General features: G+C 43.0%; 1 protein-coding gene across 1 annotated transcript; it reads left to right on the forward strand.

Annotated features, from left to right (window-relative positions):
• The first annotated feature begins 3,020 nt into the window (after positions 1-3,020).
• Positions 3,021-5,773, forward strand: LOC111956182 (uncharacterized). The gene is made up of 2 exons (XM_023976631.2): positions 3,021-4,094; positions 4,981-5,773. Exon 2 carries the CDS (start codon positions 5,142-5,144, stop codon positions 5,697-5,699), a length of 558 nt encoding a protein of 185 aa, XP_023832399.1. The 5' UTR covers positions 3,021-4,094; positions 4,981-5,141; the 3' UTR covers positions 5,700-5,773.
• The last annotated feature ends 11,689 nt before the right edge of the window (positions 5,774-17,462 follow it).

The raw sequence follows: 17,462 nt of genomic DNA on the forward strand, positions 1-17,462 counted from the left end.
TATAAATATATTTTGATTTGTTTAAGATTAGATTTTTTAGTTACTACATGATTCCATATGTGTTATTTCATAGTTTTGATGTCTTCACTATTATTCTGCAATGTAGAAAATAGTGCAAATAAAGAACCCTTGAATGAGTAGGTGTGTCCAAACCTTTGACTGGTACTGTACATCAAATACCTGAATTCACACAATCTTTCTCCTTCRTACTATTACAGCACAGTAGACATTTTATTTATGTACATTTCAGATGCCTATGTATGTACTCTGCTGTGGACTGACGCACAGGCAGGTATTTTTGAGTACTGTACCTTTAAAAAATTAATTTTAAAAAAGCTCCCCAAGAAAACACTACATATTTTTAGTAACTACTCATATCATTACAATTGTAATAGTTTGTTCCCTTTTCCATATATGACTCATGCATCCCAGTCATAATAATATAGACTGCTGCTGGTGGATCCATTCCCATTATCCTCTTTGCATAGGGAGAGAGAGTTCTGTTCAAACCATATCTGATTGGTTTTTAACACCAGCTGCTGTGTGAGATGGGGGAAATGTCGAGCTCACGCCAAGTCCCTCTCTTCCCCCTGTGCCTCAGCAATGCCCTGCAGTTCTCCTCAATTACTCATTCATGAAGCTCCACTGTTTGATATTTCATAGGGTGCTTGCGTGGGCCTCCTTTGTGTGGTGTCGTCTGCCGAGGCTGGCTCTGTGGCGCAGTGAGAGGAAAGGAAGGGAATTAGAACCGTGGTAGTTAGAGTTGTGTTCGCTGTCTCCTCACAGAAACACTGAAGGGAACTAGCTGTGGCCAGTTCAGGAAGGCTGAAATAATCCTTTGTGTTGAAAATTGTAACCTCATAAACCAACATTTAACAAAGATGTGATTTTCTGTAAAACATGGAGTATATCTGTAGAGCAGATATCTTATATCTATTTTGGAACATTTCAGTCTGCTGGCTCTCTCACAGAATGACACGCTCTCAGAAGAACTAGCTGGAACCCGTCATTCTGACAGGCACTAATGCTGCCGAGACATCAATCCGCATTAGCTCAAGATCAGCGCTGAGTACTATTCACTCCTTGTATAGTTTATATATTGCCATAGTGTATCTTGTTCCCTTTGAACAGTGTATGGAATATGTAATGATAAAATKCAGCGTTCCCAGAAATATCATGAATAAGTTGTTAACACGGAAAGACCTTAATAACCTTCTCCAGGAAAGAAATGTATCTTTATGTATAATAGTGATGTACATATTCTGAACCAAAATATAAATGCATGTAAAGTGTTGGTCCTGTGTTTCATGAGCTGAAACAAAAAATCCCAGAAATGTTCCATATGCACAAAAAGCTTGTTTCCCTCAAATGCTGTGCACAAATTTGTTTACATCCCTGTTGGTGAGCATTTCTCTTGTGTCAAGATAATTCATCCACCTGACAGGTGTGGCATATCAAGAAGCTGATTAAACAGCATGATAATTACACAGGTGCACCTTGTGCTGGGGACAATAAAAGTCCACTCTAAAATGTGCAGTTTTGTCACACAACACAATGTCACAGATGTTTTGAGGGAGCGTGCAATTGGCATGCTGACCACAGAAATGTTCACCAGAGTTGTTGGCAGAGAATGTTAATTTCCCTACCATAAGCCACCTCCAATGTTGTTTTAGAGAATTTGACAGTACGTCAAACCAGTCTCACAACCGCTAACCATGCCAGCCCAGGACCTACACATCCGGCTTCTTCACCTGCGGGATCTTCTGAGACCAACCACCTGGACAGCTGATGAAACTGTGGGTTTGCACAACTGAAGAATCTCTGCACAAACTGTCAAAAAACGTCTCAGGGAAGCTCATCTGCGTGCTCGTCATCCTCACCAGGGTTTTGACCTGACTAGTGTTCGGCGTCGTAATTGACTTCAGTGGGCAAATGCTCACCTTCGATGGCCACTGATACACTGGAGAAGTGTGCTCTTCACGGATGAATCCCGGTTTCAACTGTACTGGGCAGATGGCGAGTAGTATGGCGTTGTGTAAGTGAGCTGTTTGTTGATGTCAACGTTGTGAACAGAGTGCCCCATGGTGGAGGTGGGGTTATGGTATGGGCAGGTATAAGCTACGGACAACGAACACAATTGCATTTTATCGATGGCAATTTGAATGCACAGAGATACCGTGACGAGATCTTAAGGCCCATTGTCGTGCCATTCATCCGCCGTCATCACCTGATGTTTCAGCATTATAATTCACAGCCCCATGTCGCAAGGATCTGTTCACAATTCCTGGAAGCAGAAAATGTCCCAGTTCTTCCATGGTCTGCATACTAACCAGACGTGTCACCCATTGAGCACGTTTGGGATGCTCTGGATCGACGTGTACGACAGTTCCCGACAGTTCCCGACAATATCTAGCAACTTCGTACAGCCATTGAAGAGCAGTGGGACAACATTTCACAGACCACAATCAACAGCGTTATCAACTGTATGCAAAGGAGATGTGTCGCGCTGCTTGAGGCAAATGGTGGTCACTTCAGATACTGACTGGTTTTATGATCCAAGCCTTTTTTTTGTAAGTATCTGACCAACAGATGCATATCTGTATTTCCAGTCATGTGACTGGAGCTCCCGAGTGGTGCAGCGGTCTAAGGAACTGCATCTCAGTGCTAGAGGTGTCACTACAGACACCCTGGTTCGAATCCAGGCTCTCACGACCAGCCGTGATTGGGAGTCCCATAGGGCGGTACACAATTGGCCCAGCAGTGTCCAGGTTTGGCCTGTGTAGGCCGTCATTGCGAATAAGAATTTGTCTTAACTGACTTGCCGAGTTAAATAAAATAGAAAATAAATCCATAGATTTGGGCCAAATGAATTTATTTCAATTGACTGATTTCCTTATATGAACTGTAACTCAGTAAAATCTTTGAAATGGTTGCGTTTATATTTATGTTCAGTGTAGTAACATGAAAAGTGTACATTGAGGCTGCAAGCCTTCCACATTAACCCACATCCCATGCATATGTCCATTGGTCATGTACATCACACTTCCTACAGTACAACTCCTTTGAGAAGCTAAGGCTCTTTGGTTGTCAGGGGAGGGAGAAACCATAGGAGGCTTGAGTGTGTGACATCGCCTACACATAGTCTATTTCTCTTCTCAGTGGAAGTCAGTGGTTTACATAAACCCCAATACCCATTGAGCCCAGTGGCACAGTGAGCGGCTGCTATAGCTGAATGCATTAGGTGAAACACCTTCAATTCAGGAGGCTTGCCAGACGATGCATTGATTATGTAAGACCTGCATATTGAGGTAGTGCTCAGGAGCCTTGAAGCTCTTGTTTAGATTATGTTTTGGTGAATGTAAAGGAAAAGTGGGTTGACTTGGATCTAATTACCACCTGTATTTGGAACTAAGAAAGTGAACACATATGTACGTGATCATCTTTGATCAATCAAGTAAGTACATTCATAGGACAGAAATGCTTGAGCCTACTGACATTTTTAGATAATTTGCAACTCTTCTCTGAATGGAACCCTCTGATCTCATAGAATTCTGGTTTCCCGGGGAACAAGGAAACAAAGTATTTGAAGCATGCAACATTTTAGTACTTCAAGAGCTCATAACAGAACTGTACACAACGGGGAAAATTCAATGGACTTTGTTGTGAAGAAGATTGAAGGTACATTTACAGCTAAGTAATTAATCTGATAGTTGAGTGGGATCTTTTGTATGTGCAAACATTTATTTGTACAGTGAACAATCTGAGCTCATGTTGGCTTATTTGGCCCTGAATACACATGCACCATGCTCTCAATTGCAGCAATACTCTCCCACCTCTCAATATACATTTTTTTATTATTTTGTTCTCTGTTCTGATGTAGCTTTGCTTATTTAAATGTGTTACACTTCAAATTATATTTTTTGCTTTTTATCATGGCCACTGAGTGTTTCAGTAATATGTCTTTACATCCTTCTCTGTCTGACTAGAGTTGGATATATCCAGGTATCACACGAAGGGACACCATAGGAAGCTTGGCTCGCCAAAGAATGATACCACAGAGGATCTTACTGATAACACTAGGACTGCAGAGAGAGGTAAATGATTATGCTGGCACTGTTATCCACAAAATATGTAGCCTACATATTTTATCAAATTGTTATGCTAGAGGAATGAACATTATAAACATTTATCTGGAAAAGGAATGCTTGTTCTGATACTTCTGATAAAATCATCTCTTGTTAAGGAACAATATAGCACTCAATATTATTCTCATTTTAGTTCATGTTATTAAATGTTAATCACAGTGAAATGTTCAGATTCAGTTCCCTTTGTGACATCACTGTTCTGGCCTATGATGATGATGCACATGATTGCTCAAGTGTTATAATAATTTATTACATTTCTATAGCACTTTTCATATAATTTATTAATGAACAGTTATCTACTCAAAGTAGCTGTTGAAACAGTGTAGGCAGGATGCACTAAAGGTCATGAGTGTGGACGCTCTGAGGAGGACTAAGAACAAAAATACAAATATTATAGAGGAATCATCTGGTATGTTACTCTTTAATGGTTTCAGATTGCTGCCCTTATGACACTAGTCATGTTATAATGTGATGTCGACATATAAAAGTGTTTATCAGGGCGAGATGACAATGACATGGACATTTCTGAAGGGGAATCTGGTGATCACTCTTGGTAAAAGTACAGATAGACTCAATAGATTTATCCATTTAGATGTTGCTGCTTGATGAAGGTCATGACCTTTAGTGACCTGTACTGCGTCAAACCCATTTCCACCTCTAGCTGTGGGAGAAATTAGTGACTTTTCCACACTCATTTCTACCTCTGAAAACACTCCAACTGTTTCCATGTAGACTGACTTTTAAAATGCAATGCAGACTAGATTTTTCTTTCATTGATTCAATTTTAGACCACTAATGAAGCCTTGGAATTGTAAACTGCCTGCTGTCTGTACAGGTTGTGAGAGTCAGGTACAGGTGCAGTCAAAGGCCATAGAGACAACTCCCTCCAGACTCAACCCCAGTCTCTCAGACCTCTCTAGGCTCGGCACCACCAACCTGGGCAGCGACCAGCACCCCGCCAGTAGGCCCTCTGACCAACACCTCCACCAAGACACCATGGTCCACAGCTACTCCCTCAACCTGGACACTCAAACCCTGGCAGGGTCCAACAGTTTGACCGGCGCCGACCCTCACCCCCAGCCGCCGCAGACCATGTACTACCACCACCGCTCCGACTCCCAGAGGTCACTGTGCGGCGAGGTGGATCCTCTCTTTATACATACAGTTACGGCTGCAGAATTAGTCTGCGGGGAGAGTAAGTACAGGTGCTCAGGCTGCCTGAGGTACTACGACCACCTGGGGACCCTGCTGGGTCATATCGACCAGGGCTGGAGCGAGGGCTTCAGCTGTAGGGTGTTCTACAGGAAGCTGAAGAAAATGCAGGACCGCAGCCCCATGGTCATGATGAGTTGCCAGAGCAAGGAGGCCCAGGCCCTGGATATCGACCCTAAGCACTCTAGCTCCTCCATCATTTGCCTCGGGTCGGCCTCGCTRGCCCTGGCCCACCATCCGACCGATGTTGACGGGAGGAAGGGTCCTGGGACAAGGGACAAGAAGGCAGACATGATCCACATGTGGCTGCAGAAGACAGAAGTGACATCATTGCTTCACTGAGGCAGTTTTTAATGAGTTGATTGGAGAATGTGTGTACTGTATTATTGTTGCTGTGTTGTCTAGGTGTTTGAAACTAAGTGTGTTAAATAAATGAATGAATACATCAACATAATATAAGTTCCTACTTCCCTTTTGAATRTGTTTTACTCAGAGTTTAGGATATCTGAAATGATCTTAAAGGCCCAGTGCAGTCAAATTTGATTTCCCTGTGTTTTATATMTATTTCCACACTGAAGTTGGAATAATACTGTGAAATTGTGAATATTATGATAATGCCCTTTTAGTGTAAGAGCTGTTTGAAAAGACTGCCTGAAAATCAATTAGTTAGTAAATCAATAAGAAAGACAGTTCWTAACTTCTCTACCAATAAAATCAATTTTTCAGTTTTCCCCCATGCCCACTCAGACCACTCCCAGACAATCCTAGCAAAATTCTTGCTTAAGAATTTGCCCTTTTGCTAAGAAGCTTTTTTTTTAATATATTTTTTACCATTTTAATGTAAAACAACCACAGCACTTAATTGTTACCCAGAAATWATTTGATATTGAGATTAAACAACCTGCATTGGACCTTTAATATAATACTGTGAAAACTCTATTTTGTMATTTAGAGATGAAAATAGGATTTCATTCACAAAGGTTCAAGTCTCCTTGCATTCATGTCTTCCATGTAGAAAGCACTGCTTGTAGTTTATGCCATCATCCACTGGTATTTCATCTGAGAAGCATTTCCATGGTGATGGAGAGAGGGGAACCATCAGAACACAAAGTCTGGAGTCTATGACTCTTTTCACCCCAAAGTCAATGGACATGGCAGAGCCAATGCAGATGACACATAATGACAAGCCTGTGTAGGAGATTTACATTTATTCAAATGTGTTGGCTAAAAATAGGGAGACGCTCAAATGTGATTACTCCATTAACATTACATGCAGTGCCTTAGGATTGAATTCACACCTCTGAGAAATGTGAGCATGCAAGACAAGAATATAAAACAGAAAAAAAATATAGAAATAAGTCCAGTAATCCATTTCCATGTGGTAAACATTCAATGTGAAATTATGTTTTAAGAAAAAACATGTTTTTATCACAAAATGCTCTAGTTTGTGAATTTTGCAGCCTCCTCCGACACACCAAAATGGACAAAACTCTTCTGTAGTTTTCATCTAGCGAGGTTAGAGCACTTTTCCTGTTCCTTCTCTATATTAGATGTCTCCAGTTCCGTTCACTAATAGCTTAGATGTTCTCCAGTTCCTTCATAATGCTAATGTTCTCCAGTTCTCTATATTAGATGTTCTCCAGTTCCTTCTAATGCTAGATGTCTCCAGTTCCTTCACATCTAATGTTCTCCAGTTCCTTCAATGCTAGATGTTCTCCAGTCCTTCATAATGTAGAGTTCTCCTTTCCTTCATAATGCTAGATGTTCTCCAGTTCCTTCATAATGCTAGATGGTTCTCCAGTGCCTTCATAATGCTAGAGGTCTCCAGTTCCTTCTAATGCTAGAGTTCTCCAGTTCCTTCGTAATGCTAGATGTTCTCCAGTTCCTCGTAATGCTAGATTCTTCCAGTTTCCTTCGTAATGCTAGAGTTTCTCCAAGTTCCTTCATATGCTAGAGTTTCCAGTTCTTCATAATGCTAATGTTCTTCCAGTTCCTTCATAATGCTAGATTCTCCAGTTCCTTCATAATGATAGATGTTCTCCGTTCCTTCATAATGGAATGTTCTCCATTCCTTCTAATTAGATGTTCTCCTGTTCCTTCATAATGCTAGATGTTCTCCGGTTCCTTCGTAATGCTAGATGTTCCTCCGTTCCTTCTAATGCTAGATTTTCTCGGTCCTTGCTATGCTAGAGTTCTCCGTTCCTTCAATGCTAGATGTTCTCCTGTTCCTTCTAATGCTAGATGTTCTCCTTTCCTTCACAATGCTAGATGTCTCTCATTCCTTCACAATGCTAATGTTCTCCAGTTCCTCATAAAAGCGAGCATGTTCTCCAGTTCCTTCAAATGCTAGAATGTTCTCCAGTTCCTCACAATGCTAGATGTTCTCCAGTTCCTTCATAATGCTAGATGTTCTCCTCCTTCATAATGTAGATTCTCCAGTTCCTTCTTAATGCTAGAGGTTCTCCAGTTCCTTCACAATGCTAGATGTCTCAGTTCCTTCACAATCTAGATTCTCCATTCCTTCACAATGCTAGATGTTCTCCTGTTCCTTCATAATGCTAGATGTTCTCCAGTTCCTTCATAATGCTAGAGGTTCTCCAGTTCCTTCACAATGCTAGATGTTCTCCAGTTCCTTCATAATAGCTAGATGTTCTCCAGTTCCTTCGTAATGCTAGAGTGTTCTCCAGTTCCTTCATAATGCTAAGATCTCCATTCTCATTCTAATGTCTCATTCCTTCATAATGCTAGATGTTCTCCAGTTCCTTCATAATGATTCTCAGTGCCTCATAATGCTAATGTTCTCCAGTTCCTTCGTAATGCTAGAGTTCTCCCGTTCTCGTAATGCTAATGTCTCCGTTCCTTCGTAATCAGATGTTCTCCGTTTCCTTCGTAATGCTAGATGTTCTCCTTCCTTCATGCTAATGTTTCTCCTTCGTAATGCTAGATGTTCTCCAGTTCCTTCCAAAGCTAGATGTTCTCCAGTTCCTTCACAATGCTAGATGTTCTCCAGTTCCTTCATAATGCTAGATGTTCTCCAGTTCCTTCACAATGCTAGATGTTCTCCAGTTCCTTAAATGACAGATGTTCTCCATTCCTTCACAATGCTAAATGTTCTCCGTTCCTTCATTAATGCTAGATTTCTCCAGTTCCTTCATAATGCTAGATTTCTCCAGTTCCTTCATAATGCTAGAGTTCTCCAGTTCTTCACAATCTAGAGCTCCAGTTCCTTCATCAATGCTAGAGGTTCTCCAGTTCCTTTATAATGCTAGAGTCTTCCAGTTCCTTCACTAATGCTAGAGGTTTCCCGTCCTCTTATAATGCTAGAGTTGCTCCAGTTCCTTCATAATGCTAGATGTTCTCCAGTTCCTTCATAATGCTAGATGTTCTCCAGTTCCTCCATAATGCTAGATGTTCTCCAGTTCCTTCATAATGCTAGATGTTTTCCAGTTCCTTCGTAATGTTAGATGTTCTCAATGGGCTGCTTTCTTCAGTTTAGTCTACTTCTCAAATGCTATACTGAATAGAAATCTGAAAAGTGTAAAGGCCAGTCAGGAGCATTGATATGTGTTCACCTCGCAATGTATTCATAGATCAGGGTTCTTCATATGTACATTCCCCTCATTTATTGTTCTCTCTCCCAGCCTCAATGAGATGGCCACCCTCCCTCACAGTTTTGAGGACAGCAGAGCCGCACTTACGACAGACGCAGTCCATCCCCACTCACCCTCCCTGCATCCCCCTGAAGCACACTCCACCCGGCCCTTATGGACAGGGATATCCACCACATGCACCTCAGCCTTCAGCCAAGGAGCGGTCCAAGTCGGTGGAGCCTAGATACGAGCCACGCCACCTGGACTTTAACTTCCTGCGCATGGCCTCTACCATGGAGCAGGTAGAGGGGGAGCTCCAGTACCGGTGCGCTGGGTGCCTGTTGCTCTATCCCAGCCTGGCCGCGCTGCAGAACCACATCGGCCTCAGCTGGATGAAGGGCTTCAGCTGCCGCGTCTTCTACAGGAAGCTGAGGGAGATCCACAACAGGAACGAAACCAAGAAGCTCCACGAGAGGGTCCAAACATGTAGTGTCGCTGAGAAGCAGCTGAGGCCACCAACGTGCGGGGCAGCGCTGGGCCTTGCTAGAGTGGGTAGGAGTGGAGGGCAGACAGGGCTGAAGCAGGGAGATCCTCCTGGAGCTGCAGGAAGGAAGGACCAGGGGGCACCCAGCCACAGGTTGACTCTGGAGTCGGTGGAGACCATAAGAAGGAACACAGCCGTTCACAAGTGGCTGAATGAGATCGAATATTACCCCTTCCCTGATGTCACCCAGCCACCAGAGAGAACATAAAACATCCCTCTTTTTGATTCATCAGTTTCACTGAATGAGAAAGACTATTGGCATTGAATTAAAGACTATTGGCATTGAATTAAAAACTATTGGCATTACATTTCTCAGTGTAAAGGTGTCATTGCTGTCCTTAGAGGATTTGCTCTGGGATGGTGGGACTTGTTTGTGTTTTTCACACGTGTGAATTACACTACCATCACTGCTGACCAGGGTTCAATTGTTCAGGTCTTTATTTTCTTCAACTGGTCTCTCACACCGTGACCATGCATCCTCCTCATACCAGCCCCTGGCCACTACTTCGTTTTTTTYCTCATCGGTTTCTCCTTCTGCTCAATTGAAAGTGTGAGCAACATTTATACGCATCAGGCTTTAGGGTTTTAGAAAATACTTTGCTTGCTGTGTAATTAATTATTCTATCCTATTAATCTTATGTAGTGGAGCAGATGCAGAGACGATAAGGAGTTGTGGAATCAACGAAGCTCAAGGCCAGTCATCCCAGTAGTGGAGCTTCAGCTAATGTTCTTTTAAGAGAGCACAACTTTAATTTTCCTCAGATATGAGCTGTAGGTCTATCCAGCTGTAGGAAGATTTTTCATACATAATTCATCATTGGCAAAATTATCGGTTTAATGGTTGGTTTATAAAATGACAAACAATTGTTTGTTGAAGCAATGTACTTTACGGTCATTACGTTGTTGATGGTAGAACTTTAGAATATTTTTCCTTTTACTGGGTGTTGAAAGGCAATGTTGCTATCATATTTCATGGGTACATTACACACAATATCCTCTAGCCACTTAGAAAAATCTGTTGCTCTGAGCCTGCAGTGTATTCCCACAACATCTTGTGAAATGGACCATGTGGCACCACAGAGACACACATCCAGTGGGGTTTTAAAAGCACAGTGATTACAGATTACAGCTGAGGTCCCTGTCTGACTACCAGAGAGAGAGAGAGAGAGCAAGAGCCAAAGAGAAATAGAAAGTAGGTGTAACAGTTTAACTTTACGTCCGTCCCCTCGCCCATACCCGGGCTCGAACCAGGGACCCTCTGCACACATCAACAACAGTCACCCACGAAGCATCGTTACCCATCGCTCCACAAAAGCAAGGGGAACCACTACTTCAAGGTCTCAGAGCAAGTGACGTCACCGATTGAAAGGCTATTAGCGCGCACCACCGCTAACTAGCTAGCCATTTCACATCTGTTACACATGGCATGGGCACGGAGTACCGGTGCCTAGCCAGTAGCCAAAGCCAAGTAACCTTTTCCAAGTGGGGTGATTGATAGAGTTCATCGCTGGGGGACGCCGGAACATTCTCAGTTGAGGGGGACAAGAGGGAGGCAGGAAGCTCACACAAACAGTCAGATATAAGGAAGTGCTAATTCCTAAGGAGGGATCCCCACTGGGCCAGTATTGCTGGTATGAACCAGGGGCCTCATTTACAGTCATTGCGTACATTATACAAAACATTTCTGCTTGCGACATTTCTGAAAAGTCTTTGCACTTACAAAACTGTTGAGATTTATAAACACACCATACATACCCATGTTTCCCATTATAAACCAGACCTGTCGTAAAACTGCGCACATGAACAAGCATTAACACTCCCAGACTGGAAAATGTCTCCATTCACCTTTATTGGTGCCTATTTAATCTCAGAGCCTATACCATACAAACCTAACAATCTATTGAAAAACTAAATATTTTACAACAATTTGTCTTTTGCATGTCGTGGCCTAATAATGCCAAAAGTTCCAAATTACACAACTAGTAAAGGGCGTTTTGTCTATGATATCACGCTATCCTGCCTTGGTATAGGCTCTGAGATTAAATAGGCTATGATGTCACGCTCCTATCCTGCCTTGGTATAGGCTCTGAGATTAAATAGGCTATGATGTCACGCTCCTATCGCACAGCGATACTGTGGCCTACCCATACTGTCAAATATTTTACATACACTACTGGTCTATTTACTATGTTGGCAAAATGTTCTAATCTTTAGCAGTATTCTACTCTGTATCTGGAAAATGACTGTCAGTTTCCTGAAAGAGATAACAATGGCAAATTGTAGTGGACCTGTCAGCAGAATGTTTTGAATTCAACAATGTTTTATATCAACTTCTCCCCGAACCTAGATATGAGAAACTGCCCGAATTCTAAAACATTGTAGGGCAGGCTACTCAAATAAAATGTAATTACAGTACCTCTATTGTAGGGCAGGCTACTCAAATAAAATGTAATTACAGTACCTCTATTGTAGGGCAGGCTACTCAAATCAAATGTAATTACAGTACTTACAGTAGTTGCAGTTCTATTTCTCATGTGTTTATGTTCTACTTGTTATACTTGACTTTATAACAGGCTACTACTGATATTCATTACTGTATTGTTGGGAAAGAGCAAGAAAGGCATTTAACTGTACTTGGGCACGTGACAATAAACTTTAAACATAGGCCTACTTCAATGTAAAAGATCAGCTCTTCACTACCTGTGCATCTGTGGGGTAGCAACTCAGAGTCATTATTTGGTTAGAATGTAACACAATTACGTTAAGCGCTTGTCTTTTCTCCATAGTTTTCTAAACAATGTCGCTGAGATTTATTTTTACACTTTGCATGTAACAGAGTGTAAGACGGTGGACCCTAGACATTTTGTCAGGGGGTGCGAAGCATCAGGAGTCAGACAGAATGGTGCAGTAGTGGTATTTATTTACTGGTGTAGAATGTGGTATTTAGGAGTCCCAAGTGGCGCAGTGGTCTAAGGCACTGCATCGCATTGCTTGAGGCGTCACTACAGACCCGGGTTCGATCCCAGTCTGTGGAGACCCATGAGGCAGCGCACAAATGGCCCAGCATCGTCCGGGTTAGAGGATGGTTTGGACAAGGATGTCCTTGTCCCATCACGCTCTAGTGACTCCTTGTGGCGGGCCGGGCGCCTGCAAGCTGACTTTGGTTGCCAGCTGGACAGTGTTTCCTCTGACATATTGGTGCGGCTGGCTTCCTGGTTAAGCGAGCAGTGTGTCAAGAAGCAGTGCAGATTGGCGGGTCGTGTTTCGGAGGACACATGGCTCTTGAACTTTGCCTCTCCCAAGTCCTGTAACTACAGTAACTACCAATTGGGGAGGAAAGGGGTAAAAGTACAATAAAAAAAACATATATTGGAATGTATTTACTGGTGCAGAATGTGGTATTTATTTACTGGTGCAGAAGGTGGTATTTATTTACTGGTGCAGAGCAACGTTAAACTAGGCTGAGCACCTATAAACTAGGCAAAGCACCGAAAAACTAGGCAGAGCACCTTTAAACTAGGCAGCACGCCTATAAACTAGGCAGGGCACCTATAACTTTGAGTGTAAATAATTTCTCACACAGCTGAGAGCCCTGGGACAACATGTCAATCCAGCCTATGCTCAACTCAAAATTAGCAACCAAGACAGGTTAAACAGGTATTTCATCAATTAACATGAATTGATGTCTAGCAGTAGGAATGTACTTCAAAACTCTAGCAACATGAACAAACAATTGCAAACATTTGGAATCTGAATTTGGCACCAAATTAGAGGATAACAATGAAATGTCCAAAGTCGTCACATAGAGGTTTATTCCTTATACCTGTATTACACTATCTTCTGAAAATACTCCCGACCCTAACCCACGATGCAAAACACTTCACATCACGTAATGCCATGCCTAATGAAAGTTCAACGCGCTCTAAGCACTCAGTGKGTATTGCTATGGAAATGGTGCAGGTAAAATGTCCCTTCATTCAGCCTGCTCAGTAGTTTATATCATCAGCCTGAAGTGCACGGCTATCATGGTATCCAAGACCTGTAAACTATTTCAAAGGCAGAACGTTATTCATTAACACTGTCTGCGATTGATGCACCGTTCCCTGCGTCCCTAACCCCCACGTCTGAATCAACATCTTTAATGGATTGCATTACAAAAGCTGAATCTTATTCACCTGACATATCTTATTCTCCACCACCAGACAGATGTGATATAATATGTTGTTTTTGGTAGCATCACATTTACGTCTCTTTTACCAACATTGTGGAATGAGTCTTCCTGCTTTTCCTCTATTTCTCTCCTCGTTTCTTCTTCCCGCTGCTGAGAGAGAGAGAGAGAGAGCTCCACACCCCTTGTGTTTCCTGGGTGGTGTTGTGGTCTGTGGTGCTCTGGGACACAGAGGACAGTGCTCCTTGTGTTTCCTGGGTGNGGTGTTGTGGTCTGTGGTGCTCTGGGACACAGAGGACAGTGCTCCTTGTGTTTCCTGGGTGGTGTTGTGGTCTGTGGTGCTCTGAGACACAGAGGTTGACAGTGCTCATTGTGTTTCCTGGGTGGTGTTGTGGTGCTCTGGGACACAGAGGACAGTGCTCCTTGTGTTTCCTGGGTGGTGTTGTGGTCTGTGGTGCTCTGAGCCAGAGACAGAGCAGCGGAGTGACAGGTTGCCTAGCCGGGAGGCCTCTAATGAAGAGAGAGTGCGAGCTTTATTGATTGACCCGGTCACCTGATGCGTGGCTCAGCCCGTTAATGACCTGATGGGATGACACACAAATACACTGGGGAGCACCAGGTTTGAGGAGTTACCGACGTAACTTAGGTCAACTGAGTTCAACTCGGGATAACCTGATCCACAAAAGTGTCTCACCTTTTAACCAGGTAAATTTTTATGGCAACGAATCCTTCAGAACAAGTCAGGACTAACTATTTATGCTGAATTAAATGTCTGAGCTGCGAGTTGAGGACCAATGATATCAGATTCTCTCCCTCTCACAAAGATTGCGTAAACATCCACTTAATTTGAAGAAGACAATACATTTCTTTGTGTGTTACATTTTTTAAATGTTAAAATACCTATCACATTACACATTTAGTAATGAGAGAACACTTTTCAAACTTCACGCACAGTAACACTTGTGTGGCTTAATCCAATTATTTTTGTGATAGGAGTGGGGGAAAAGCTGCTTATGCGTTGATAAGCACACCAAAGACTGCATTAACGATAAGTAATAAACTAAAGACAGCACTTTGGGAGACAACTTTTCATTTTGTTTTCGGTTCCAATGAAAATGTGGCACTGACTCTCACATGGATTGATGTTTCAGTGTTACCTCAATGAAGAGTCATGAAAACAACAAGAACCAATGTAAAACATACGGGGGCTGTAAAATGTATATAGGTTCAGAAATGTTGTCAAATAGCACAGTTACAAATAGAAATCAAACTGGATGGACATCAGAAATAGAGGAAGGCCAGGATTAAAAACAAAATATAACTACTGTAAAATAGATTATGCCTGTAATGTGTGTAGTATGTATAAACTGAAGGTAGAAGCCTAAGTGTTATTGTTTATTAGTTTACTCCAATTGGGGAGATGTGTTAGGGTTTGCGTGAAATAATAAAGTTATATTTAAAAGAAAGTGTGTATATGTATGTATTGTAGCAGGCTCAAGGGGGTGGAGTTTCCACATCACCAAGTTCAATAACCAAACATGTACACGAAGCACAACTAGAATACAAATGGGGAATTTATTAGGGAGATTTACACACTGTGGGAAAGGGGGGAATTTAGTAACCAGTTCAGTCCACAATCCATTGTCGTTGTCCGTTCTGTTCTCCAGGGGTTATCCTAAAACTCAGGTCGGTACACAGTGGTGGTAATCAGACAGTCCAGGTCACAACGGGTAATCACAGAGATAATTCTCTCTTCTCACACATTTCCCTCAGTCCTCCCTCTGTTTGTGCAGCCCACTTCCTCTTTTATCCCCAAGCACTCCATGACTTAATGATCCACAGGCTTACATCGTTGGGGCAGGAAGTCCATATAAGCCTCGGGGGTGGAGCCAGCAGGCTGCAAGATATCTCCCTTCAATCAATCACCACTTCCCTCACCTCTCCCTGCCATCTGCTTTTTCAAACAGAAATTTGCATCCTGTAGTACAAACTCCCAAAAGTTCTGGGACACTGTAAAGTCCATGGAGAATAAGAGCACCTCCTCCCAGCATGGCCGACACTCTTCCGAAAACTAACCATCAGTTATAGATGTTGTCTTGAAACGCCGTTGAGTGGAAGAGAACATCTCAATCCACCATAGTCTATCAGAGGAGAGAAAGAGAGTTTCATAATTGGCTACCAGCAGCCTAAACAGTCTCTCGTCTCCTCTCTCTCCTGACTTCGCTCCCTCTGTCGCTCTCTCTCTCTGACTCTCTTTTCTCTTCTGACTGCGCTCTTCTCCTCCTCTCCTCTCTCTGCCCTCTCTCTCTCTGCTCTCAATGTCATTCCATTCTTAGCCTTAATGCATGGGAACTTCTGTCTCTCTCCTCTCTCCCAAGTCTTTCTCTCTCTCTCTTCATCTCTCTCTCTCCCTCTTCATCATCTGTCTCTCTTCTCTCTCTCTCTCTCTTCTCTCTCTCTCTCTCACTCTCTCTCTCTCTCTCTCTCATCTCTCGTCCTCTCCTCGTCCATCTGTCTTCTCTCTCGTCTCTCTCTCTCTCATCTCTCTCTCCCTCTCTGAATCGCTCTTCTCTAATTTTCACTCTTCTCTCTCTCCAGACTGTCTCTCTCTGTCTTTTCAATCTCTTCTATTTTTCACTCTCTGTCCTCTTCTCTTCTATCTGCTCTCTCTCTCTCTCTCTCTCTTCCCATCTCTCTCTTCTCTTTCTCCATCTCTCTAATTTTCACTCTCTGTTCTCGCTCTCTCTCTCCATCTGATTCTCTCTCTTCCCATCTCTCTATTTCTCTCTCTCTCTCTCTTATCTGTTTCTCTTCTCTCCAATTCGTCCCTCACTTTCTTCCCATCTCTCCTATGTTCACGCTCTGTTCTTTTCTTCTCTCTCTCTGTTTCTCTCCTCTCTCTCTCTCTCTCTCCTCTCTCTCTCTCTCTCTCTCTCTCTCTCTCTCTCTCTCTCTCTCTCTCTTCTCTCTCTTCTCTCTCTCTCTCTGTGTCTCACCCCGTACACACATGTATAAATCATTGACTGGCTCTTAACCTTTCAGGAGCAAACTCTATATTAACTCGGGTGTTCTGGGTTCCCTCCATAATTAATTGTGCTGGCCGGAGTCCTGGAGCGCTGGTCCTCCTTGGAGAGGGAGATCAGTCAGGCACATTGGCCGGACAGGCTGGGCCTCCCCTCCCTGGCTGCTGTCTGGCCTGAACTGACTGGATGATAATGGCTGACTGGCTGACTAGCTAGCTGTCTGGATAGCTGACTGACTGCTGCTTGGCTGACTGGTCGGCTGACTGACTGGTGACTAGCTGGCTATCTGACTGGCTGCCTGGCTGTCTGACTGGATGGATGGTTGGTTCTCATTAGTGGAGACACAGGGGTAAGTCCCAAAATGGCACCCTATTCCCTATATAAGCACTATGGGTCAGTAGTAGTGCACTATGTAGGGAATAGGGTGTCATTTGGGACATAGACAGAGACTGATTGGGTGTTGTAATGGAGCTGAGGGTTTCTACATGGAGGAGGTACTGTGGAGTGCTGCTGCTTCCTCTGGTCATGTTAGGAAGGACATGGCTGGTAGGAATATTTTACTGAGATTGCATGTGAACTATGCTGGTGAATGTCTTTTCTTGAAAAGAAAGGAGAGATGGGAATTAAGATATTCAGATAGAATGTGTCTAGTGGTGTGTGATGTGTGTGTTGTGTGTGGTGTGTGTGTGTGTGTGTGTGTGTGTGTGTGTGTGTGTGTGTGTGTGTGTGTGTGTGTGTGTGTGTGTCTGTTCGCGATGTGTGTGTATCGTGAATGTGCAG

The sequence above is a fragment of the Salvelinus sp. IW2-2015 genome, linkage group LG31 (genome assembly GCF_002910315.2).
Source record: "Salvelinus sp. IW2-2015 linkage group LG31, ASM291031v2, whole genome shotgun sequence".
NCBI lineage: Eukaryota > Metazoa > Chordata > Actinopteri > Salmoniformes > Salmonidae > Salvelinus > Salvelinus sp. IW2-2015.